The 25525-nt window shown below is 41.1% G+C and overlaps 1 protein-coding gene across 2 annotated transcripts in view; it reads right to left on the bottom strand.

Moving 5' to 3' along the window:
• Positions 1 to 25525, bottom strand: part of LOC147302030 (activin receptor type-2A) — a 72205-nt gene that overhangs the window by 18581 nt on the left and 28099 nt on the right. For both annotated transcript variants that reach the window (XM_086284770.1, XM_086284771.1), the window contains exons 2-4: positions 20026 to 20233; positions 17679 to 17812; positions 11101 to 11255 (exon numbers count right to left, since the gene is read on the bottom strand). In XM_086284770.1, coding sequence (XP_086140896.1) covers positions 11101 to 11255; positions 17679 to 17812; positions 20026 to 20233 — 497 coding nt within the window. The remainder of the gene's footprint in view (positions 1 to 11100; positions 11256 to 17678; positions 17813 to 20025; positions 20234 to 25525) is intronic.

Below are 25525 nucleotides of genomic sequence, written 5' to 3'. Positions count from 1 at the left end.
GTAGAACAGACAAATGTAGCGCTCCTGGAGACGATTTTATAGTGTAGCTGATATTAAGTACTGCCGAGTAAAACTTAAAAGTTTAAAACTTTTGAAATAACAGTGTACAATGGGCAAGCTAGCTGCCTCAAGTATAAGATAGCACATGTTGCCCCCAGCCATTTGTTTATTTAACTGAAGTCAATGGGCCACGTGTAAAAATAACGGGAGATTTTATTACAAAATCTGAGTTGATAATGATTTAAATACAAAATTCATTCTTTGTAAAGCCATCCAGAGAGGCAGTCGAGCCCTCTGGCAGGCTGGTGTTGACGCCCTAATGCTTCTAATTTAGATGGTGCGTAATGTCGGCCTTTTATCTTTTTGGTTTAAAACAAAAATAATCCAAAACAGGTGATTTGGATCAGCACATCCAACCTAACATGTTGGACTGATGGTGACCATTTGGAAATGTCAAAATTCTGCCTAAGCCGACACACAGCAGCCCCAGAATTATACTATATATTTGAAGCACACGTCTGCATATGAAACGATCCCAAACACTACACACGAACTCTATCATGTAAGAGTTCAGACACATTTTAAAGGCCAGCTGCTTTGTCCAACGAAAACAGAAAGAAAAAACGCAGTAAAGCAACAATCAGGTCAATATCAGCTTTGGATTTCTCTAACAGCACCTGCCAGCTTCATTTTTGCATCAAATGAGTTAATAAGACATGGTGTAGAGTCCACTGATCCTTTAGGACTTCTTTGGAAAGCTGCACCCAGACAAACAAGATGTAAGTAGCTCCATAATAAAGCAATTGATGAGATTTTGGTCAGAATCGATTGCTAAGATGGATAGAGATGAGAAAATAGGGCCCATGTTGAAGGAGAAAGAAAAAAAAAAGAAAAAGAGGCTAGACTTATGCTTAAATGCTGCAGCTCCAGGTCTCTTCGTGTGAAAGCTGTGGGTCTGTGTACTCAGACAGAATCAATTCCAGTTTGCCTCCACTTCGCACTGTGGTGTGAATAATGGAGGCTTGGTGGCAAGTATGCAGACCATGATGGACCGCAGCCATCATGACATAATGACAGAGTGCGACAGAAGGACTTTGGCGCATGAAATTTTCTGCGTTTCACACTGGGTTTTGTCATTTTAAGGTTTGGGAAGACGGCTAATTAAACAGAAAATCCAACACATTATTTTTTTTGTATGCTAAACCCACACTGATGCAAATCTGCCGCCTATATGAGAAAGAAAGGCCGGAGCTCTTTTTGTTTTACTAGGTATATTTCATTTCTGGTGCCTTGTCTTGTAAAATCAGGGAGCACAGCCGTGATAATGGATCCAATAACGATCATTAAGTGGGAACAATTACTTTTGCATTGTGAAGACTGCATGTTTCATTACCTAGCAGAGAAAACTAATGGTGTTTTTCTTTAAATGACTAGAAGGCTCCTTTGCTGAGGAGAGAACAAGTTCAAAGCTAAAAATGTGCAGAAATTCTTAACAAAATCACAAAACAAAGGAAATATTCAGGACAGAGTTTTCTTTAACTATGCAACAGCCTCCTGTTATTCAAATCCTGACTGAAAACATCTCTCTCGCTGACCCTTCAGTTTCTGGTTAGGTTCAACTTGGTGTCAGTGTATCATCAAATAATGGGTTTGTTGTTTTGGTTGCTGATGGTCTTATCTTCCTTTAAAAACATTCAATTCCTTTAATTTTAATGCCTTCAGATGCCGGTAACAATACTTCCCTTGTTGTGTTTGATCTGAGATCATCTGTCAATACTTGCATTAGACTGGATTAAATCTCATCTCATGGGCAAAATGTTCTCAGTCTCTATTAATCGTTCCTTTTCAGAAAAGGGCTCTTAAACAGATGTTTGATTTACCATTTGTTTGCGGATGACATCCGGTTGGTCTTTCTTTCTGACCTTGCTGATCTAAATAACTGCCTGACTGCCATCAGGTCTTAGTTAAGTGCTTAACCTCTACAGTTAAATTTTAGCAAAACAGAGACTCGTAACAACTGTTCCAGATAGCACCATATCAAAGATCAAATAATGCCTTGGGTCTGCCAAGCTCCTCTGTTAAATCCAGCTCATGTAACCTTGAGGTTATCTTGGACAGCTTCCTGTCAGGATCTAATTTTTTTCCATCTACGTAAGGACCATTGCTAAGTCTATTCTTGTGAATTCCAAGCTGGAACTGGAGAAAACTGCTCATGTTTTTCATCTCTTCTCAATCAGTTACTGTAAAAGTCTTAACAAATCGTCTCTGAATCAACTTCCATCAGTCCAAAATGCTAATCATCTCTTTTCAATTTCCAAATTCTTTTCACTGGGTTTCTGTCAGCTTCGGATTTTATTTGAACTTTTAAAGCTTTGAATAGTGAGACAATCCCTTCAGAGATTTTACTGACCTATTCTTCCAACTGGTCCTTTCTGTGTTTGGATTACTGGTGTTGCCTTGTACTAAATGTTCAACACAGGGCCTTTGGGACAGGCTTTTAGCTTCTATTATAGAGTAGGTAACCCCGAGCAACAAGGAACCTTTACTTATGTAAGCATATTGAGACTGTTTTTAATTAACACAATCAGCTTACTTTTACAACATTTTTGATTTTAAGATGTCTGATCAGACTTCCGGTTTGGCGGGTCGTGTGATGGCTGTGTAGGATAGTTGCTCCCGACATTTTTTCTACCCCAATTTACCTAACTCGAAACATAAAAAGTTTGGATTTATCTTTGTGGGGTACTATACCAAGGAATAGAAATGCCCAGAAAATCCAAGAAAAAGGATGTAGGAGAACGTACTGAAGCGGAAGAAGATGCTTCGTCGCAAGCTAGCAGCAATATGGAAGAAGACCAGCAACCCGATGCTAACGCCACAGCGAAGGACCACCCAGCTACGATGGACATGATATTAAAAGAATTACGTGCTTTTAGAAAAGACACAAATGATCAGTTTAATGCTATAAGGGAGAAGGTCGTCGGCATTGGTATAAGACTCGACGAAGCAGAGGGACGCATAGACGTAATGGAGACTCGAATCCAGGCCTCGGAGGAGCTGCTAATTGAAATGGCAAATTTTCAGTTGCGATGCGAATCTAAGCTACTGGAATTAGAGGGACGGTCACGTCGCAAGAATCTTAGAATATATGGCGTGAGGGAAGGGGAAGAGGACAAATTTCCATCCGTTGTCAATTTTGTAGAGGTTCTATTTGAAAAGACAATGAGTCTCTCCCGCCCCACGGTGTTGGGAATTGAAAGAGCACATCGAGCCGGTGGCAAAAAACCCCCGGAAGGAGCCCCTCCACGCTCAATTGTAGTTAAACTCGCAAGTTATCGTAACAAAGAAGACATTATTAAGAAGGCCTGGCAGGCTAAGGGCTTCAACTTTATGGATTCTAGGATATATGTGGACAATGACTATGCCCCGGAGATACAAAGAAGAAGAAAGGAATATGCGACAGCGAAGAAGGTGCTTAAAGAGAACAATATTCGCTTCCAGACGCCTTTCCCGGCCAAGCTAAGGGTGTTCTACAGAGAGGGAATTGTGACATACAACACGGCGCACGAAGCGACTACCGATATGGTGAAGAGGGGATTATCGGTAGAAGTTGTGAAAGACAGAGACTCATTCTTGGATCAAATAAAACAGCACACTTGGCAAACAAGTACGAAGAAGAAAGGTGGAAACTCGACTCCAAAGCTGGGTTTCAAGGAACGCCTTCAGATATTTAGGCACCAAGATGACAGTGGATAAACAGCAAGTGTGTGACGGAGCACTATACTAGAGGTAAACTCAAGAATATTGAGACCTAAGATGAACTGAGAATATGAATTTTATTTCGATTTACTTGTTTTGTTATATAATTAGTTAATCTTATAAAGAGGGCATATAAAATTACATTAAAGTCGGGTCATTTATTTGCGCAATAAGTTGGACCCTACAGACCACTGGGCTTTCGGCCTGTGTGCCGGAGAGGGCACTCTTCCACAAGTGGACAGAAGAGTTTTTCCCTCACCAAATATAGCTAATATAGCAATTATGTTTTTGGAAGTCAACATGATTATATGTTTTCGTTGTATAATGTTTTTTTTGGGGTTTTTTTTTTTTTTTTTTTTTTCTTTTTTTTTTTCTCTTTTTTTTCTGTTTTGGGGGAGTACCTTTCGATCTTTGACTATGTACAGAGATTGGAATTATATATGGAAACACTACATCCGGTTAAGGAGACCCGATCTTGTTTGAATCTCTGTAACTATATATGCCACATTTCTGAATCGTTATGTGTTTATATGTATATGTTAGTATGTATGAGACTACAAGTGAACACATATGTAAGTAGGTATGTGTATGTATGCTTAAGAATATGGGTGTGTGAGTGAATATGTGTGTGCGAGTACATACACACTAGAGGGTACACCCGTCTGTTTTTCTTATTTTTATTTATTTATTTTTTTATTATTTACGTCTGTTCTTGATTATATGTTTATTTTGGATTATTTGTGTTTATATAGGTTGTTTAATAAAAAGAGAATAACAAAAAAAAAAGATGTCTGATCAGCTGGAAATACTGATGAAGAAGTATTTCCAGCGTAAGTGGCTTTACTGTTAAAATCTGAACAGTTCCTGTTATCTTGAGTCGAGCTGACTGAAACCTCTCCACCACTTTTAAGTGAATATGACATTTTTGAGAAAAGACATAAGGATAGCACTACTGCAAAAAACTAAAAGCATGCAGAAAAAAATATTTCATCTCAATAAAGCCATAATTGTATGCAAATGTTATTAATTCCACAGCCCTACTGACAAAGAATCCATTTAATAGTTGACATGTGTATGAAATCTAGGGTTTACAAGGGCTAGAGAAAATATTAGCCAAATGCATGTTGGTAAATGTGGCACAAATCATAAGTGGAATTAATTTCCATTTCATTTATATTTATAAGATTAACTTCAAGGTGCTGTCCCCAAGTGGAAAGGAGAAACTCCCTTTGAACAAGAAGAAACCTGGAGGTTTTTGTCTGTGTGGTGACACCTATCAGGAGATTACTGCAGCGAGTCCTCATGCCCTCAGCAGTGGTGACATCACTGCTTGTGGTCGAAGTGACCGATGTAGTGTGCACAAATGGGCCGTTAACATTTCTGTTGGTGGTGTGTATGCAAAGAGAAAAAAAGCCCTTAAAGATATGTAGTTCACGAGTGGGCGTTTGTTCCAAAAACACTTCCTGACTCTGCAATTCTTTTTATTGTTGTCCTCATTTCACAAATCAGTGCTTCAGTTAATGATCTGTTAGCATTTTCAGGTCCAGATTCAGGGGTTTTAAACACTCAAGAGGATATTAATAAGACATATACGTCTTTGTCTCTCTGGCTGTCTGTTCAGACTGCAGCTGCCTGTTTATGACATAATCGCATTGCTACTCATTTTAATTAGAGATTCAGATTAAATGTGCGCAGTGTGATGCAGAGCTCTGACATTTTACAAGATGAAGCAGTGTAGCTGGCACACGGATGCTGTTAGGGAGCGAGGAAAATGCTCCGAACAGGTATGATTAATAACTAGAACGACTTCCCAAACACACAGGACACTCTGAAATCCAACTGGCAACAGGTGTGGCCAATTTGTTGCTGTCACATTAATAATAAATGACCAAGAAGAGCGCATTATGCTCGGGTGTCGATGCAAGCATGACCAAGAATAAAACATCTGCTGATTTTTACATTTTCCCCAGAGTGGCTGAGAGCTGATATGAAATGAGGTGGCAGAAGTTTTCACTTGATGGATGTCTCCTTCAAAAAAATCCAAACAAATTATTCTAATTTAATCTGACAAAGTGTTTTAACTGCGAATTGGAGGAAGATGTTGACAATTTTTCATTCGCCCGTGGACCACTTTTGCATAGATAATACAATACTGGAAATTTTCTGGCATACTTTTTAAGTTTGCTTTCCAGAGTTAGATGAAGAGTTCTCTGCCATTTACAAAGGCAAATTCTTATATTAAGCATGACCAAAATTTAAAATAATGAAGTTCAGGCTTCAGACTGCTCAAAATGCAAACGTTTAGTTAGTTTTTCAACTTTTAGCTCTGTGTGACATCTCGGATATAGGAAATTAGGCTCCACCCACCAGCTATTTGTGAGGGGCAGCCAATTAGAAGAAAGATGGCTTAAAGACGGAGGAGACAACAGATTTTTGCTACCTTTAGAGGCAGAAACTACTCAAATTCTTTGAGCTCCAATAAAATAACCAGGGTGGCTGCTCTGGAGTCCAAGAATCTATGAAAAAGAGCATTTATAACGCTTAATTAGCAGGTATACCATGGTCTGACATACAGCACTGCTATAACTTTGGATATAAAAGAGAAGATGAAATATCAGCGACGTTTGGAGGGTTAGTGAAAGTGGGCTAGCTAACGACTAGCTACTACCTGGTGGCTATCTACAGAGCTATGGTTAGCTACTGTAAACACAGTATAGCAGGGATGATCTTAATTTCAGAGAGGCGCAAATATATGTCGAGAAAAATAAAGATACTATGTAGCGGCAAAGTTGGGGCCATGTGAGCGATTCTTTTCTGAAACAGATCCCTCAACAGTTTTGTGGGACTCGTTACAATTAAAAGGGAAAGCAGGTTAAAAGACAAGAGGCTCATCGTCAAACACAGAAGACAGGTGGACCCGGAAACAGGGTTGATATGTCGTCACTTAACAAGCAGACAGGACACCTTTAAATGCCTCACTTCATCGAGCAGGTGTTGCACGTCCTAAATGAGTAACCTCTGTTGTAACAGAGGGTGTCTGTGGTGTTTTTTTGTCCCCTTCAACAACTGAATTGCTAGCAGCCGTCCTTGATGACTTTGCAGGCTGTTTGACTGATTGTCGGAGTCACCTCTGCTTTTATTTTTTTAAAGCGGCGCCCGTGGTGTAACTGAAAAACATCAACAGCACCACACACATACGAAAAAGAAAAAAGGCAGCAGAAATAAATCCCTCCATATCTCCTCTCCCCACTGCACCCACCTCTCTCCTCTCCATCTCCTAAATTGAAAAAACAGGTTTAATCAATTGCAAAATAAGCAACGGACACAAAAGTGGCTGCAGAGGGGAACCGCAAGCGCACCTCCCGTTTGTTTTACCCACCTTCACGCAGCGGGCGAGTGGAGTTTACCTCATCGCCCTCTTCCAGAAATGCATATTAGCTGACTTTTAAATACATTCCTTGTGAGTTGAGTGACCTCCTTTTGCTTCCCCTCTCCTGTCCTTGCACACCTACTCATTCATGCAATAATGCACTCCTGCACGCACACAGAGGGTTACACACATGCAGCATGACTCCATTTGTTCCACCCTGGCTATTTTATTTCATTTCACTCCCCTCTGATTTTACAAATCTTATAGGTGCTGCATTTTTCTAATCCCCTCTGTATCATCTTTTGTTATCTGATCCACTCTTTTCCCCCCAGTGCTGATCTTGTTTTGTTTTCTGTTGTTTATTTATTCATTTATCTGCTCCCAGGTAAGATGCTTCATAAGCTTCTTAGCGGTGTTGTTTTTCCATCACCATTGGTATCCAGATTGCATTGTGTTGCTGTCTTTTTTATCCTCTTCCTGCCGTGCTTTAGCACCGTGCAGATACAATAGCCAAGTTAAGAGAACTGCATGTCTCTCTTCACTCCCACCCCCACACTCCCCATTCTCCCACCCACCGCCAACACCACCACCACCACCCTCGGAGGCAGAGCTGCGAGCGTCTCTCTCTGCTTAGTTTTGTTTGCCTATATAAAGCCTCATCAATAATGCAGAGGCCCCTGACTCCTCTCTTCCATACTGTGGAAGCTGTGCATGGGTTTTCTTTTTCCCCTGCTGCTGAGCAGCCGAGAACATCGCTGCTGCTGTCGGGTTGAAACAGCCTCCGAATCACAGAAACTAAATTAATCAGGAATTTGGTGAAATGGTTTTATTCTCAGTCCTAAAACAGCGAGAATTTGTGGGGTGTCTGAAAGGTTTATGACAGCGTTAAATCAGGAAACACGATGAGCGTGGTGACTAAGAAAAGGTATCCATTTACCGTCTTAGTATTTCATTAGGGCGTACATTAAATGGTGACATTTGAAGCTAGCTAGAGGCATGCAGGGGTAACCAGTACACCAAAAAATTCTGAATTTATTTGTAGATAATCGCCTGCGTCTCTTTGTTTGTTCCTCTGGGAGCGACTACCTGTATCAGCAACATTGATCCATGTGTGACTGTCAAACACGCCCCAGAACAGCCACATGCACACCAAAGCACCACTCGCCGACTTGTTCCGGGTTGGCGCCAACATTAAACAAACATCCATCAAACCGAAGCAGATATCAGCGGAGGAGGAAACAGCGGGACGACGTCTGAAGACACATGGATCACATATAATCAGCTAAGCTGACGTATCCTCAGGAAAAACTCCTGGTATACTTCCTGCAACCCTCTGAAATCTCCGCTCATCATTCATATCAGTGACTATACAACTAACATCATGACTGTTTATTTAGGGCAGTGCAGTTGCAGGCCTGAAATAGTGAATGTAGACTGGTTTTTATTCTGCTATTAGTGCTGTGAAATATATTTCCTAAGATCTTGTGCAGTTTTCCTTACTGTTAACACTGCTAGATTTATACCTTTAGATTAATTTATATTGTACAGTCCGAATGGTTAATAAATGCACCGAAATTTTGTTCTCATGTCCACTAATTAGTTTACATTCTGAATGACAATAAAGTGATAAAGTGATAAAAAATAAACCAAAAACTGAACCATGGGAGCCTGTAAGAAAACCCGAAGCGGATTAGATGAGTCGGATTTGGAGACATCTTGTTTAAAAATATCTTTTTGTGGCTCTTACTGGAGATGGTGTTGGGTGTGATTTCATTTCATGCTCAGCATGATAAATATTTCCCTCTACTTTCATCCTTTGTGTGGTTTTAAAGCATTTCAGGAAAGAATTCCAAAGGGAAGCGCCCAAAAACTGTCACACATGTATGATCTGCTAGCATCATAGACTCACTGAGCGCTATGTGGCCGTAAGCTTGTCACCCGTGTTAGTTATTGTTGTTATTAATTGCTCATATTCCTTCAGCACCAAAGTAATCCATGGTAACTGTGCCTCCGCCGCCCTCACACTCTGCAGAATTGCTCGCATTAATAACTGATGGTCTGAGGGTGTCTGAGGGTCAGCACTCAGCAGTTCATTAATTGCTAAATGAGACAGTAACAAAAGAAAATGACCAGGGCGCCCATGCACAAGGGCTCCTTTCAAAGTGACCGCAAGTCACCAGCTCTTTGTCCTTCGGCCACGTATAGCTTAACAGAGTAATCACTGTGCGGGAAATTGTGTCAGTACACTTAGCGGTACTTAGCAAAAGAAAATGCGAAAACCAAAATAAAAGCAAATGTGGTATAAAAAGACACTTAAATGAAGTTAAACAAATAACAAGAGGTAGTGGCTCAACTGCCTTTAAAATCCACAATAACAGTAACAGCTTTTCCCCTCATTTATAGCTCTCAGACTAACAAATATTTTAGTGTTTTATTTTATTTTGATGTAGAAAACGCTAACGCTAGCAACTAGCACAGCTACCATTAGCCTAACTAAGTGTTTAACATTTAATGTGATTAAATTTAAATGTAAATTTTAGCCCGTTAATTTTTAAGGACGCCCCGCCTTCTATTGATACTTATTGCTGGCGTGGACATGGACACATCAGTTGGCTAAGTGGAGTTGTTTAAAGCCATGCCTTTCCATCAGATAACTGCATCTGTACCTTACACCCACCCATTTTCCACTTCCTGTCACTTGCTTGGTGGATTTACTTGTTTACACATCACTTGTTTCACACATCACCAACCGTGTACTTGATGATGTCTTTTATAGACTCAAGTGGTGAAACATATTATTTAAGGTCTTTACCTTACAATGTAAAGAACCCTGAGGTGACTGCTGTTGTCATTTAGCGCTACATTAATAAAATTGAACTGAATGAAAAATAGTTTTGTTTTCGTTTTTGTGCATATTTTGCACAGTAATGTGTGTTGATCGAGTTTGTCGAAGTATCTCTGTTTCCAGGTATTAAATAAACTTCGCAAGGTGACACAGTCTCTTCCTCAGACATGCCCGGGCTTATTTCATTGTTTTGTCCACTAAGTAACGTAAACCATTGCTATAGCAATGACATTGCAGTGTGACAATTTCACTAGGGATAATCTGATATGGAACAGGGCTAATTGTAAATAACCCCCCAAAAAAAGGGCACAGGTATTTTTTGATCAGACTAATCGCACTTGTGTGTGATTAAAAGCCTGTCTGACACACTCTCAACAATACAGTTCGGCTCATCTCCTGACTCCTCAATGTGGTGAATTAAAAGCGAGTCTGAGATGAGTTTGCTCTGAAAAGAGACCCGCAGGAAAAAGAAAAAGACAGAACCAGGGCTCCTTTCATCCTTCTAAACAGGACTGAAATAAGAAATTGTAAAAGCAATTATCCAGACGTAAACTCTCAGCACAGCGTGTCAGCTCTGGCTGACCATCGCTCCGTCCCTCGGCTGCGCAGGGCAGGAGAGGCCAAGGCTGTTGAAGCCCACTGATGGAAGTGGAACAGTGGTGAAGCTGAAGGTTGGTTAAACAGAGAAGGCAGTGTGCACACTGCACCTGACTGCAAACTTCAAATAATGCACAACCTTTTTAAAAGCGAGCAACTGATGAAGTCATGTCAGAAATAAATATTAACCTCAGACCACATACGGACGTCTCTTGTAATAAATTTAACCGAACTTTCAGGTATCAGAGGACGAATCCTCTGACATGCAGGAACTGACTGGTTTTACATTTCCCCTTTGTTTGCAATTAACAGATGGAAGTCAGACCTGATGGTCACCGAGGCTGAACAGACAGAAAGAGAAACTAACTGCATCAGCAAGCAACTTTGAAGAAAGAGGACACCGCAGCCTCGCCACGCTGTGTGACTGACAGGTGACCTCTGAAATCAGACGACAGCGACGAGCAAACGTGAAGACAGAGAGACAAACCAGGATTAAAGCAGTGATGGGCTGGACTCTGGTGGGACTTACATGTGTGGGGACGAGGGCAGCTGGGTACGCCAGTTTGTGGTGCCTCCACATCCAGAAGGAGAAGAGGACGACCGCGGCCAGGCCTATGATGGGAACCAGTGAGTAAAGCAGGGTGCTGAAGAGCTGGGGCTTCTGGGAGAACGGGTTGGAGGTGGCTGTGAGAGGAGAAACAGACATTATATAAGTCAGTCTGAGCTCCCTCGCTTTGTAACCACATTGTTCATGAGCTCATGGACTCGATCACCATTTTCAGGTCATAGCGAATAAATGATATAGGTAACTTTTACAAATCATAGTCATAATTAGAATTAGAAAGGAGGATTATCTGGTATGTTCAACACCAAGATGGTAACAATGAAAATGCTCATCTTAAAGCTTTGTGATTGAAACAGTGTCTGAAATCATGGTGATTATGTCCACCTTTTATACTGCATATGTAATGAAAGCTGTGAAATATCGACACTCAACCTTCTGAAGCACAAATGTCCAGGTGGAATGCAAAGGACATGCTTTCTTTCGCTGGATTAGTACCTTTTGGGGTTTTGTTTTTAATATTTCAAGCTGTAAAAACAAGCATTAGATGTTCAAAATGCCCAGTGGGATTTAAACTACGCGTGACCCAAGGGTCCCATAAGGAAAAGCCAACTAAATTAGGCTTCAGTGTGTAACAGAGGCAGAAATATTAGAAAGACTTCATTGCTCAACACGTCTCTTTTAATAGTTCTACAAAAATGACCAATGTGCACGACTAGACAAACAAACTTCAGCTGAAGTGAGGAGCCATGATAATAGATCGCCACGGTGCATTTTTGTTCAACCAAACTCTCAAGGCAGCATATGAAATAAATAGAAAGAATATAGGAGTTGGTAAATTGGCTATTGCTAAGTTGTTTAAATTGGACAGTAAAATCGTGAATAAATAAAAAATAAATAACAGATAAATGACAACAGGGCAAAACTGAGGGTTCTGTCATTGTTGTATTGAACGTGCGATGAATTTAAGGTGTGCGGTGCCCTGTACAACTCCAAAATCAGTGAGTTTCTGTTAACGCTGTATACGACAGGCTCCGTCTACAAGTGGAGTACTTGAAGGAGAGACAAAGTGGTGCTTTCTGCCACAACCTCACCTACTTTCAAAGTGCAGGGAGAGCACGACAGATCTGAATATGTTAAAACACCAGCAGCACTTTGTGTGTAAAGAACAACTTCACTGATTCGCTGACGTGTCTCGACTTGTGGCCTTCATCAGGTTCCTGGCAGTAAGATAAACCGTGCCCGAGCGTTAAAATAATACAGAATTGCTCAACTTATTTGCAACCTGTTGGAACTGATAGTTCTCGATATGCCTCAAAGGGTGGACATGCAAGAACACCGAATCTCTCACAACTCATACACCATCAGGGATTGAGCAACCAAACTTGCCACACGTGTACATCTCAGGCCCCCGAAGGTTCTTATCTATACCAGATATTATAAAATCATCATGTTGCTTAGCAACCACCTACCAGTGAAGTTTTAATGACCCATTTCTAGCATTTAAGCACCCAAAACACCTCATGAAAGCATTGCATCCTTTTTTATTCATGATAATAACATTAACTTCTATTCACAGTGCTTGAAAAGCATCATATGAGATGTTAAAGACCCCATCATGTTGCCTGCCTCCCACCTAATTAAAAAATGACAATTATACTTTCACCTGAGGCTTTTTATTGCAGGTTGACCCAATTTTGCCTTCAATGCTGTTTCAATTCTTCATGGTACATACTTAACAAGAAGCTGGAAACAATGTTTAGAGATTTTGATGTGACAGCATGACACAGTTGCTGCAGATTTGTTGACTGCACATGGACGATAAGAATCTGCTGTTCCACCACATCTTAAATGTGCTCTAACTGGATTGAGATCTGGTGACTGTGGAGGCCGTTGGGAGTACAGTGAACTCAATGTCATGTTCAAGAAACCAGTTTGAGATGATCTGAGCTTTGTGACATGGTGTATTACCCATCAGAAGATGGTAGACATAAAGGGATAGACATGGTCAGGAACAACACTCAGGTAGGTTTGTGGTGTTTAAATGATGCTCTGTTGGTACTAAGGGGTCCAAAGAGTTCCATGAAAATATCCCACATTACAGCACAGTCACTTAAATCATCCTTCCCCATTCTGATGCTCAGTTTGAACTTCAGGAGATCGTCATAATGATTTATTTAATCTAAGATTACGTTTATTCTGATTGGTGATAATATCAGATCCTCCAATTCAGATAGACCTCCCTTCCATTGAAGCGCCTATCACAAAGCACAGAGTCACGTCAAGCTTGTTGGATCCTAAACCAGCCACAACAACAAAAACACGGCCAACATCCTCTTGGTTACAAATGTGGTAACGGCCACAGAAAGGAGTGTGGGGCAGTCTTCCTGATCATACACAGAAAATATCTCCATGAAGTCAATTTGCAGAGCGGCATGAAGAATGCCTGATTTATAGAGGTTCTAAACATTTAATGATTTAACATGTGAAGGTTTTTCCTCTCCTACACTGGTATCATCGGTTTCTGTATTATATTTTATATTTCAGTATTTTTAAATTGTGCTATACTTCACAAAAGACATTTCTGACTTCTTTCCTCTTGAAGCTCTGGTTTTTCTCTTTCCACAAGAGTGCAGGACTTTATATTGCAGAGAGAAACGAGCCCACAGTGACTGAAACTCTCAGAAGAAACTGCTCCAGGATCAGCCAAACAAAGACAAGAGTACACAGCCTTCCTAGCTGGCCTCACGCTGGGCCTCCATCTCTAAATGCAGCTCTAACCCTGCTTACAGCCACCGTGCTTAGAGATCATATCAGCGCACATAAGCGCACACAAACACACACACGCACAGCAGGATTAGCAAATCCATCTCGTGACATAACGTAATCCGCCTGCCAAAAATAACAGCTCTGAACTGTGCCCGACCCCTGCAGGAGGCGCAGGGTGACGCCTGCTCGCTCAGCCTGTCCTCCCGTCACAAAGCGGCCGTCTGATTCGGCAGTAGGCGGAGAACCCAATGGAAGTTAAAAAAAAAAACAAACATGAAGAAGAAAGAAAGATTTTTTCCTGTGAAATAAAAATGAGTGGGTTGGCTGCCTGGGGCTTGGTGACGTCTGAGGACACTTTTTGACACATGCTGCAGGTAGTTCGGCCTGTGCTTTCGCATACCTGATGGAAATATAAGTGCAGCAGCAGAGGTGGGGAGGAGGGCTGTTTGAATTTTATTTTGGTTATAAAACACACTTATGTGGTTTTAGAATACGACGTGTTGTCAATAAACATTCTGCATCAACAAATTTTTATTATCCGTTTCGTCGATTATGGCGACAAATCGTAGCAGCCCCGATGTTCAGTTAATTCAGAGTGTCATTATCGAGAAGAAAATAGCAATTGGTGCATAGTTCCACTAAGATCGGCAGCGTGACTCCCTCACAGGATAGTTGACAGATTTGGAATGATTTTAGCCGAATACAGCATGAAAGGTGGAGATGGGCAGAGGTGGGTTTGCCAAGTAGCTTGCAGGGGCAGTGGCAGCAGCAAATGAAAGCAGACTAAAGCCGAGTTATAAGATGACGCTGTCCAATAGATGTGTCAGCTGAGCTGTGAGCTGATGTGGACTGGCACTGAGGTCGCAGATCTGCCCCAGCTGTGGTCAGTCTTCATTTCCTACTTGATCTCATGCTTCGCTCAATTTTTTTTCCACATTCATTACTGTGCAGAGCCACTACACTTAACGCTGATATCATCAGCATTGCTGCATTTACATTCACCATTTAACCCACATTATGAGGCTGTCTGGACTTTACATGTAAGCTAGTTTAATGTCTCATTTCCATTCCTATTCAAGGAGGTAAACACATTGTTTTTTTTAACATTTTTGTTTCTTAAAATAAATTCCATTGCATTGAAATGGGCTAAAAAAGGAGTCTGAATCATGTTCTTAGGGATGCATTGATCTTATATTCTTCTATAATATATCAGTTACTAAGCTCAGTGGATATTCAGAACCATGAATACATACATACTGATGTGAAATCTTTTGCAATATTTCCACTTCATTACAAATAAATGATTCACATATTCGCTTAAATATTTTTCCCGATGCTTCGTTTAGTGCAGGTGAGAACCACACAAAGCCCAGATATGCCTCCCTCAAACCTGTATTCACTTTTTAATCATCATTCCAGCCCTGAACACCTGGAAGGAAGCTCAGTTGATGGCAGCCCTCCATAATTTCTTACATTACACCCTTTGTGCAAGGTAAGGCTTTCAAAATAAAAGCCCGGATGTCTCCAGATTGTAGAAATAACTTGTATGTGCTTCTGATTGTTTGCTTAAGGTATATTTTTTTATTCATGAGCCATGCTATAGAAACAAAATTGATAGGAATAACTTTAGAAATAACCTTCCAAACAAGTACTGAGGTACGAAGTTGATAAGTTGGGGTTTTAATATAAAACCAATCAAACCAAGCCGTGAGCGCCTCACAATCAGTTAATATGTGTGTATTATAACTTTAATCTTTTTCACGAAATATTTTACCTCGATAGTATGAATACTTGTAAATTCATAGGCCCTCGAAACACTTATGGGTATTCTATCAGAGATTAGCTGATTAGTTGATATAAGGGAATATATTCACAGCTTTGATAGCAAAACTGCACTGATATAATATCTGTGACATGGAGAGAACGGAAAAAAGGACTGGGATCCTGGATGTTTGATCTGTTTTCTGATTTTTCACTGGAGAAAACTTCAAAAAGTGTATTTTGGGTGAACTTCAAAGGGTCATATATCACCATGGGAGACAGGTGGCTGCTCAAAACAAGTTACAGTATATGAAAGGACTCCTTTTCTTATCTACATTTTGATACCAGGTTCATTCTCTAGCCAAAATTCCTTCTGGGGCAAAAGACATTTCTAATATAGTCAAATATTATACATAAAGAATGGAGAAACACACTAACAGAGCTATTGTAAGGTGAATCACCACATTTTGGTTGGCCTGAGTGTTTCCAATGCCCCACTGACTCAGGCGTAGAGATCAGCTGGCGACCACCACCACAGGTTGCTAAAAAATAACAAATTACTCAGTACGCTCGTATGTTTGTGCTCGACTATGAGACCAGTCAATGATCCCCAGTAACAACCATTTGCAAGAGATTCCCTGACAAGTTGGTGAGTTGTTTGCGGGAGTCTGCTTGTTGCCATTTGGTCCCTTGTTTTTTCTCCAAGTTTATTTATGCAGCATCTTTCAGACACAATTTTACTTGGTCTTGGTGCTGCTCCACTAACCACCTTGCGATTGCAGCAGGTGGTCACCTGTTGTTTGCACAGAAGATGGCGACTTGTCTGCAAACACTTGCCAACTGCTTGCAGAGTGGTGGTGAAGCTGGTATCTTCTGACCTCAAAGTAAAAGTTGCACCATTTGAAACAGTAAGTAGTAAGGCACTTTTATGTGTTCTGTTTCCATTGCACTTTTTTATTTTGAAGTTTTATTATTGCTCAGCAAGAAGTTGGAGACAAATTGGCGATCTTTCATGCAAACTATAGGCGATCATAGCGATCTGCTATTAGCCAAAGGAAGCAAAAGATTGCAAATAGGATGATTCACTAAAACAATCGATTTCATGGTAATGATTACCAACAAACTCCAGCAACCGCTCGGCAACTGGTGGAGGAATACACATTTTACCTCAGTGACCAGAGGTTGCCAGGGAGTCACAGCCTCATCTCTACGCCTGTGTGACTGCTTCGCATTCAGTGACATTTTAAAAAAAGTTCCAAGTCGAATTTAATTGAAATGACAGTTAAAACTCTTAATATGATTTTTCACTCCAAAAAGACCCAGCCAATTGCTACCATTCCACTTAATTTTACTCCATATTTTCCTCCTGGTCCCACAGTGTGAGAAACACTGAACATCCTATTTATGTTGTTTTACAAAAATAGAGGATGTTCACATCACTACACTCAAATCAAAAAAGCAAAGTCAAGTGGCGCCTTACCGGAGAGCACCTGACTGATGAACCAAAGAGGCATCTCAACCGCAATATGGATAATAGATATTAAGACATCATTACTAATAATGAGAAGTATTGATGTCCGCATGTTGTATATAATAGTTTGGACCTATTGCAGGGATCAAGCCCTGAATACGTTTTTCATAAACCTAAAAAAAATATCTCAGGATCAAAGCAAGATCTGAGTGTACACCGGCAGATGAGGACAATGCACTGAACACAGCAACTGGATGCTCCCCTCTAAAGTTCAGTGAAGTGAGTAAAAGCAACAAGCATTGAAAAGAGCTCTGGCTGATGCTCAGTGCCAAATATGGACCAACCCTTGTGCAGTTCGAGTGCCTGTAACTCAGAAAAGATTAATAGCATATAGCATGAACTTACAACTTTCCAGGAACTCATTAAACATATATTAAAGCATTAAGCTCAAGCCTAGCAAACAAACTGCAGCTCTGACTAAAAGAAAGCGTTTGTGCCCGCTGAGAAGTCGTCATTTTCAGTGAGCGTGCTGGACTGTACATACTGTAGGCGGTCGAATGGTGCGGGTCGCTCTGCGGGGGCGCTTCAGGGGCGTACAGGAACCTCTCGTTGCACATGTTGCCTTCACAGCAGCAGAAGAAAACATCGGGACTCTCCTTCCTCTCCACACACTCGTTACTGCAGAGGACACAGAGGTGGAAATCAGAAACACTCAATCCTCTCCATGCACTGCAAAAGGACATGGGAGCTATTTTGAACATGCACTCACTCCAGGAGACGTTACGCAAAAAAAAGAAAAAAAGAAAACACACACAACAAACAAACACCGCTTTCCATTCCCTCGCTGCTGCAACAGAGGACATGAAACAAAACATTTATAAAATAACTCCTACACATGCGAACATGGACGCCGACAATCGCGCTTGCTCTCTCTTCTCACACTCACGCAGCCATCAGATAAAAGCCAAAGGAAGTGGCAGCCGCCCTCGATTTGCTCTGGACTCTCCAGGGAGGTGAGGCGGCGCCGTCTGAGCAGAGGTACCCCGAACTGTGCGGGCTACACATCCGACAACAACTTTATCGTTCGGGAATCAAAAAGGAAAACAGAACTGGCTCAAACCGGTATCCGCGGCCAGGGTGATGCTTTACTCTGGGACAAACTATAATAATCTCTTATTATCATCATCATCTGTTTACCGTCCTGGATGTGGACGCATAATTCACGCTGTGGTTCAGGCTCCCTCGCGCGTGGTAATTAAAATGCAGCCATTTGGATGTGGAATCTCACACAGGGACACAAATTATGCTCAAGGTGATTTTAAATGTATTTAGAGTTGAGGCTGCTGCTTTTGTCCTGATTCAGAGGCAGTGCAGAAATTAATGGGCAGCTTCTCAGCAACAACCCCTGCCACCATTAAAAGCTCACCCTCTTAGAGCGCACGCATGTCTGGTTAAAGTTTGATATTTCCCGTATTCTGTTACTTACTGATGGGAATTTAACTACTATTTTATACCATGCAACCTTCTAGTGACAGCAGAAAGTTCCCTTAAAATCATCAGCTGAGATTTCTTATGTTTTTAAGGTTAAAGGGAGTCTGCTGGATGCGAAAACCCAAATGTAAATACACAGAAATGTAATCAAACTACAGTTTATTTACTTTAACTGGACTTCATGAGCTATTCTGCTTGCTATTTATAAAGCCACTTTATTGTATATACTCAGTGTTTTTTATACAGTGTCCTGTATTTTATTTAAAGTTTAGACAGGCGTGGGAAGGTTATTAGGAAACCACTGCACTGTTTGAACAATGTAAATCTTAAAGTGGGACTATTCTGCTAACATCCATATTTTTATTCTTGGACCCTATTAGAGTAGCTATGCATGATTCGCAGTTCAAAATAATCCAAATTTGCCCTACATGCCCATCAATGATGCTTGCTGTGTGCTTATACTATGACTATAGCAGGTCATTTAGTCCACAGTACCTACTAAGACACACTCCGCTTTCCCAGTAATATGTTATGCATGTGGTAATCAAAGACGAATTATAATATAAATAAATAAACAAAAATAATTTTCTTTGTTTCCTTTTTGCACTGTTACTTCAGCCAGACTGTTATCTGAAACCAAAATGGGAAGTTAGATGGTTGTTTTTTCCCCCTCAATATTAAACCAAAGTCATGTGACCTACTTCAATTTTATCAGATAAAACAACCCCCAAATTTTGCTTTTTTTTCCCTCTTTAATTTCTCATGTTAGACAGATATTAGGCAGGCAAACTGGAAGCTGAAGTGCAATGAATATTAAAATAATAAGGAAATAATAAGGAAACAAAGGAGGGAGGCAGGTGGATACACAAGTGTCATAGATAGGTTGATTCAGTGGGTAGGCAGGTGTGATGGTTGAAAAGCTAGATAGGTAGCAATGTAAGAAGGTAAGTGGGCGGATAAACAGGTGTAGTGGTAATTACATGTGGTGGTTAGTTGATAGGTAGGAAGCCAGGGTGGCAGTGGGCAGGTAACTATTGGAATAATTGGTTGGTATGCAGAGTGGGTTGGTGGGTAGGGGGTCTGGTCGATTGCCTGGTAGGAGGGTAATTTGTTTGACTGATAGAGTCAATGATTGGGTGGCTAGCTGGTTGGGTAGTTAGGTAGGTAGTGTTGTCGATTGGTTGGTGGGTGGATAGGGAGAGAGAATAATTGGCAGGTTGGATGATGATTGAAGGTTGATTGGTTGTTTGATGTTCAACCTTTCAACTAAAGCCACGTCCAGCCACAATAAATGGCAGTTTAACACACAGCTGACCACACCAAAGCAGTAAAACTCACATATTTGTTCAGCATATCTTTAAAATGCTTTTTTACCCTCCCCGTAAATGTTTCCTGCTTACCTGTCGTAGCAGTTGACATCATCCAACCAGCATCCCTGCTTGACAATCTCCACAGTCCCGGAGACATTTTTCCATGTGGCGAAACAGTGCCGCCTCTTGTCTTTCTCGCCATAGCAGGGTTCGATGCCGCTGCGGTTAGTCCGCTCCTTCTCCCAGCTGGAGTTGTAGTAGGCGCACTCCTGCGTCTCTGAGCGTCCCAGGATGGCGCCTGGAGAGGACAAAGAGGTTATTCTTTAATTTCTTTCCTTTTAATTTGAAGAAGAGCATTGTTGACTCTTGCAGGGGAAGATAAATTACTCTATCAAACATGTTGTCAGGTGAAGTCTCAAACACTCATGAAAGAAACTTTTGAATGAGGAAATTTACAACCGCTGTGGCTGCGAGGTGTAAGAGTTGCTCTCCTTCCTTGTCACTGACAAAGAAGATAATTTAGCTGTGTATCAATAACTGGTGGAAGGACATTTCTTTACAGCCTCCACATATAAAATGAAGTGAAGTCATAAAACATTTCTCAATAATAAAAATTCACTTCTCTGGTACTTTTCTATGTGGACTCCCAGAATGCCTCTGAATCAATACACCAATGAAAAATAAAAGCGTTAAAAAAATAAAAATGGCAGTTACTGGAGGAACAAAAAAACAAAAGTTCCTGTCCACAAACAAAAGCAGAGCAGGGACGATCGACTTCTATCCCCGCCAAAATAAAAGGGACTCTGATTTCCTGCGGTTGAAGCCTGCAGGCAACAAACTGATATCCAGGGAAATAACTGCATGACAGCTTGTCAGTTTAGCATTGCTGCCGCTGCCTCTCATCACCTGTCAGAGATTTTGTCCAGTTTAGACTGCTGACAAGTCTGAGGATAGTCAGCCGCTGTTTGCCTGCTTCCTGGCGCTGCAAGCTAAACAGCCCAGACACACAGGAAACAAAGATTACTTCCCACATTATTTGGTTTGTGCTGCTACAAAGTGAAATAAAGAAATTTTGACTCTTAGTCCTCTAAATTTGTCCATTCAGTTTTTAAGCCATGAAATGAAACCGAAAGAGTTTCTGAGCTCCTTTATGCTAAATTTCCTTTTCGTTTTACGCATTTCTGTTGAATTCTACCTTCCACAGCCAGCTTGCTGCCATTTGCTGTCGAGATGTAGCAAAAAAACAAAAATCTTTGCTAGAGTTACCCGACAGCCACTGATTGCAAATATATTTGCAGAGGCGTATATGCCTTATATGCTCTATTTCCCTGTATCTTTGCATATGTGCTTGCACCCATTTCGTATTTTCCTAGCAAAATATAAAGAAATTAGGGGTGTCAAGGCCTCCATACTGCTGCTTTGTACTACAGTACTTGACGCTGATTGTACAAAGCCAGGTTTCCATGGTACAACATTCGCAAGTCTATTAATCAGGTTGTATGTGTGCGCTTATACACCACTCTGCATTTAATCATTAGTCATTATTAAGCTTTAGCTCTCTTCCACAGTGTGTCTTTGTCCTGTCCCCCTCCTCACCCCCAGCCAGTCATGGCAGATAGCTGCCCCTCCCTGAGCCTGGTTTTGCTGATGGTTTCTTCCAGTTAAAAATGAGTTTTTCATTCCCACTGTTGCCAGGTGCTTGTTCAAAGGGGGTCATCTGATTGTTGGGGTTTTCTCTGTGTTATTGGAGGGTCTCCACCTTAAAATGTAAAGCACCTTGAGACAATCAGTGTTGCCTCAACCAATTGGTAATCTTGTAAGCTTTTATATATAGGATTCATATTGATGAAAATCTTTGTCAGACCACAATACAACAGATAAATACAATTTCAAAGACATGGAAATGGTGTGCGCTGTCAAAAGGCTCTGAGCTACCTCAGTCTGTTTATATAAGTCAATTAAAGCTATTAAAATGAGGCACTGGTATCCAACTCTGGAGTCAACATTCAGCAGATATACAAATGATACATGGCTTCTGTTTTTTGTTGCTGCTAAATGTGCAATTAGTGAGATTTGTGGCCTTTCGGATGAAGAGTGAGAAAAGCCACTAAAGTAGAGGCTGTTAGCTGGACATTTTTAAACAAACAGGATTTGTTATTTATCTCTTTATACCCGTTTAATTCACTCTTAATTGTCTGTTTTTTGTTTTTGTTAAATTGTTCCACCCTTGTAGGATTTGCGCTCTTGACCTAATTGCCTTTTGTTTATTGCTGCTTTTAATGTCTCAAAAGCACACTGTAATTTAAGAAAAAAGCGGACAAATAGAAAATAATGTTCCAATTTATGGGATCATTATCCGCTCTCCTCTGCCAGTGAAATCACGTCGCAGAGGAGAAGAGTCCTGACCGTGTCTGCAGTCACAGTAGCTTTCAGAAATTAGAGCTTAGCTTGCGTAATGGAGGTTAACTTTAGAAATATCATGTATTTTTCAATAAAATGGCTGCTTAAGTAAAGCCAGTTAATGCCAGCCAGGTCCCCCAGAAGCGTCGCAGGTCTCTTTTCAACGACATTAACAGCTGCAGATGGAAGTGAGAGGAGAATGGCTACTTTACTGGCAGGCGAGGTCACGCTGCCTCTTACCAGCACCGACAGCATTTTCTCTCTCGTCAAATCCATTTCCCATGAAGCCCCAAACTATTTCACAGCAACAGGTGCAACTGTGAAGTGCTGTCTGCGTGATTGAAAGGAAATGGCTCAAGTAAAGAGGGAGTGAGAGGAGAAAGATAGTTGGGGCTGCTGAATGAGCAAAGCTGAAATAATTGGTTCTCAAAAAAAACTAAACAACTGTACTTTTCTATATGGTAGCTAATGTTACCAGCAACTTTTACAGCAATCAATTTTAATGCATGTCCATGAGTTACATAGCAGTACAATTCAATTCTTTTGGGAAGGCTTTCCTCAAAGACAAGGTTTAGGAGGGTGCTTATGAGAATCCTTGACCGTTCTTCCAGAAGCGCATTTGTGAGGTCAGACATTGTTGGGTGAGAAGTCCTGGCTCACAGTCTCCACTCTAATTCATCTCAAAGGTGTTCTACCTGGTTGAGGTCAGGACTCTGTGCAGGCCAGTCAAGTTCTTCGACACCAAACTCGCTCATCCATGTCTTTATGGACCTTGCTTTGTGCACTGGTGTGCAGTCATGTTGGAGCAGGAAGGGGCCATCCTCAAACTGTTCCCACAAAGTTGGGAGCATGAAATTGTCTAAAATGTCTTGGTATGCTGAAGCATTAGTGCATGAGTTGCTTTCACTGAAACTAAGAGGCCGAGCCCAACTGCTGAAAAACAACCCCACACCACAATCCCCCCTCCAACAAACTTTACACTTTGCACAAAGCAGTCAAATATCGTTTAGTACCGTTCCCCTGGCAACCGCCAAACCTGAACCCGTCCATTGGAATGTTGGACGGAGAAGTGTGATTGATCACTCCAGAGAATGTGTCTCCACTGCTCTACAGTCCAGTGGCAGCATGCTTTACACCACTGCATCCAATGCGTTGCGCTGTGCTTGGTGATGTAAGGCTGCAGCTGCTCAGCCATGGAAACACATTCCTCTCTACGCACCGGTTCTAAGCTAATCTGAAGGCCGCATGAATTTGGAGATCTGCAGTATTGGCGACCAGAACACCTGCTGACCCCGCTCTGTGATTTTACATGGCCTACCACTTTGTGGCTGAGTTGCTTTGCTATACCACTAATAGTGGCCTGTGGAAAATCTAGTAATGAGGAAATTTCATGACTGGACTTTTTTCACATGTGGCATCCTATCACGGTACCACGCTGCAATTCATTGAGCTACTGATGTGGATGGATAAGTGAATACTTTTGGCAATACAGTGTAAGTTGGTGTTGGATTATATAAAGCAATTCTCCAGCTGCACATTCCAACAATAAATGACTTTAAGATACATCAATACGTTTCCATGACTTAGAGGATGTTAGTTTGATGTTGTGTTACATAAGGCATTTATTCTGTAGAGTGGGCTATTGTTTCCATTTATGGCCCCCACTCCACTCCTTATTCATCCATTCACACACTCATTTATACAAGAACATATATTTTAACATTCACACACTCACACTCTGACAGATGCATCCCAGGCAACTCGAGGGTCAGTATCTTGCTTGAGGATACTTTGGCATACATGGAAATCTAAACACAAGTCTGCTGATTGGTAGATGACCACTGTAACAACAATAACAATGTTTTCAAATTGTTGCAACATCTATCTGTGAGTCTCTGATTCGATGACATGATGGTACAGTTATGTCTTCGGCCTTGCCGTGATGGTGCAAAAGCTGCAAAACTGGGAGAAAAGGCTTGGGACAGTGCATGTGAAGTCAACTTTGTTGTCCAGTGCCGTTCCTCCAGCACCAGACAGTTGGTATAACAAAGAACTATATCCTTTTTTATTTTGCCTATGGTTGCCTGTCCACTGGTATTCATTTAGCGTTGGGTTCACTTTCAAATTAGGCTTTTAAAACTGTTCTAATCATTCCATGGTGCAAGGAAAACAGGCAGCGGTAAACCATCGACTCCTGTGTTCTTAATAGTAAAATTACTACTTTTGTTAATGGAGCCCAGAGAGCAATAAAATGGTTTCAGCTTCCAGTGGAAAAGTAAAACAGAGAAAATGACCTAAAAACAGCACACACCTGAATTTCTTAAAATTGTTTTTTTTTTTTTTTTACTTTCACCCATGAACCACAGGCGTTTCTGTACAAAAACCACTTCAAAGAAACCAAACCATCCCAGCTTACCCAAACAAACACTCGTTATTGTAAATGTGTCTTTAGGAGTAAAATTGCTGTTTTTGTCAATGGAGTCTGGTGGCTGCTTCCAACAGCAATTAACACAAACATCAGAATTTAGTTTCCTGCGAACTGCTGCAGCTCTTTTACTTTATCCTGACCTCAGTTTGTTCTCAAAGGTTGCTTTGACAAGAAAACGGAACATCTAGCCAACTTCAGAGAAAATGCCAAGATGTACACTGCGTACTGCCTTTCAGCCTTAACCCCCCCCAAACAAAAATAACACAAGCACAGGAAAAATAAGTATGCAGTATGCTAATGTGTAATGATGCAAAGGAAAAAAATCTACAGTGGAATAAAGTCACGGATATGTGACTGTACAGGGGGGGAAAAAGGAATTTGCCCTAACGTGCATTATAGCAGAAATAACGCCACGGGGAAGATTACCTCATCTGACGTGTGGTTTATGCGGTCTTCATTTTCCCTCCCAACCCTCCTACTCCTCCCACAAATAAACACATTTAAAACTTTCTAGGTTTGTATCTATGTGCATTTCACTCCTTTTCAAGATAATAATAAAAAAAAAAACCTACTCAACTGCAGCGATCGTGCCAAATTAAGGTAAACAAGATTGGTAAATGTCGATGCTTGAGCCAGCCAAATTAACAACTTTTTTTTTTCTTCCCCCTGAAAACACAAACTCCTGCCAAGACACCCTCCAGCAAAACATTCACATCTGCAGTGGGGATTATACGTGACAAAGAGTTGTTGAAAAGCCTGGTT

The sequence above is a fragment of the Aulonocara sp. 'chitande type north' Nkhata Bay genome, linkage group LG23 (assembly GCF_057382095.1).
Source record: "Aulonocara sp. 'chitande type north' Nkhata Bay isolate Kocher_YH1m ecotype deep benthic linkage group LG23, A_spYH_male_GT1.1, whole genome shotgun sequence".
NCBI lineage: Eukaryota > Metazoa > Chordata > Actinopteri > Cichliformes > Cichlidae > Aulonocara > Aulonocara sp. 'chitande type north' Nkhata Bay.
The sequence above is the reverse complement of the archived record's forward strand: the minus strand, read 5'-3'. Positions and strand labels throughout refer to the sequence as shown.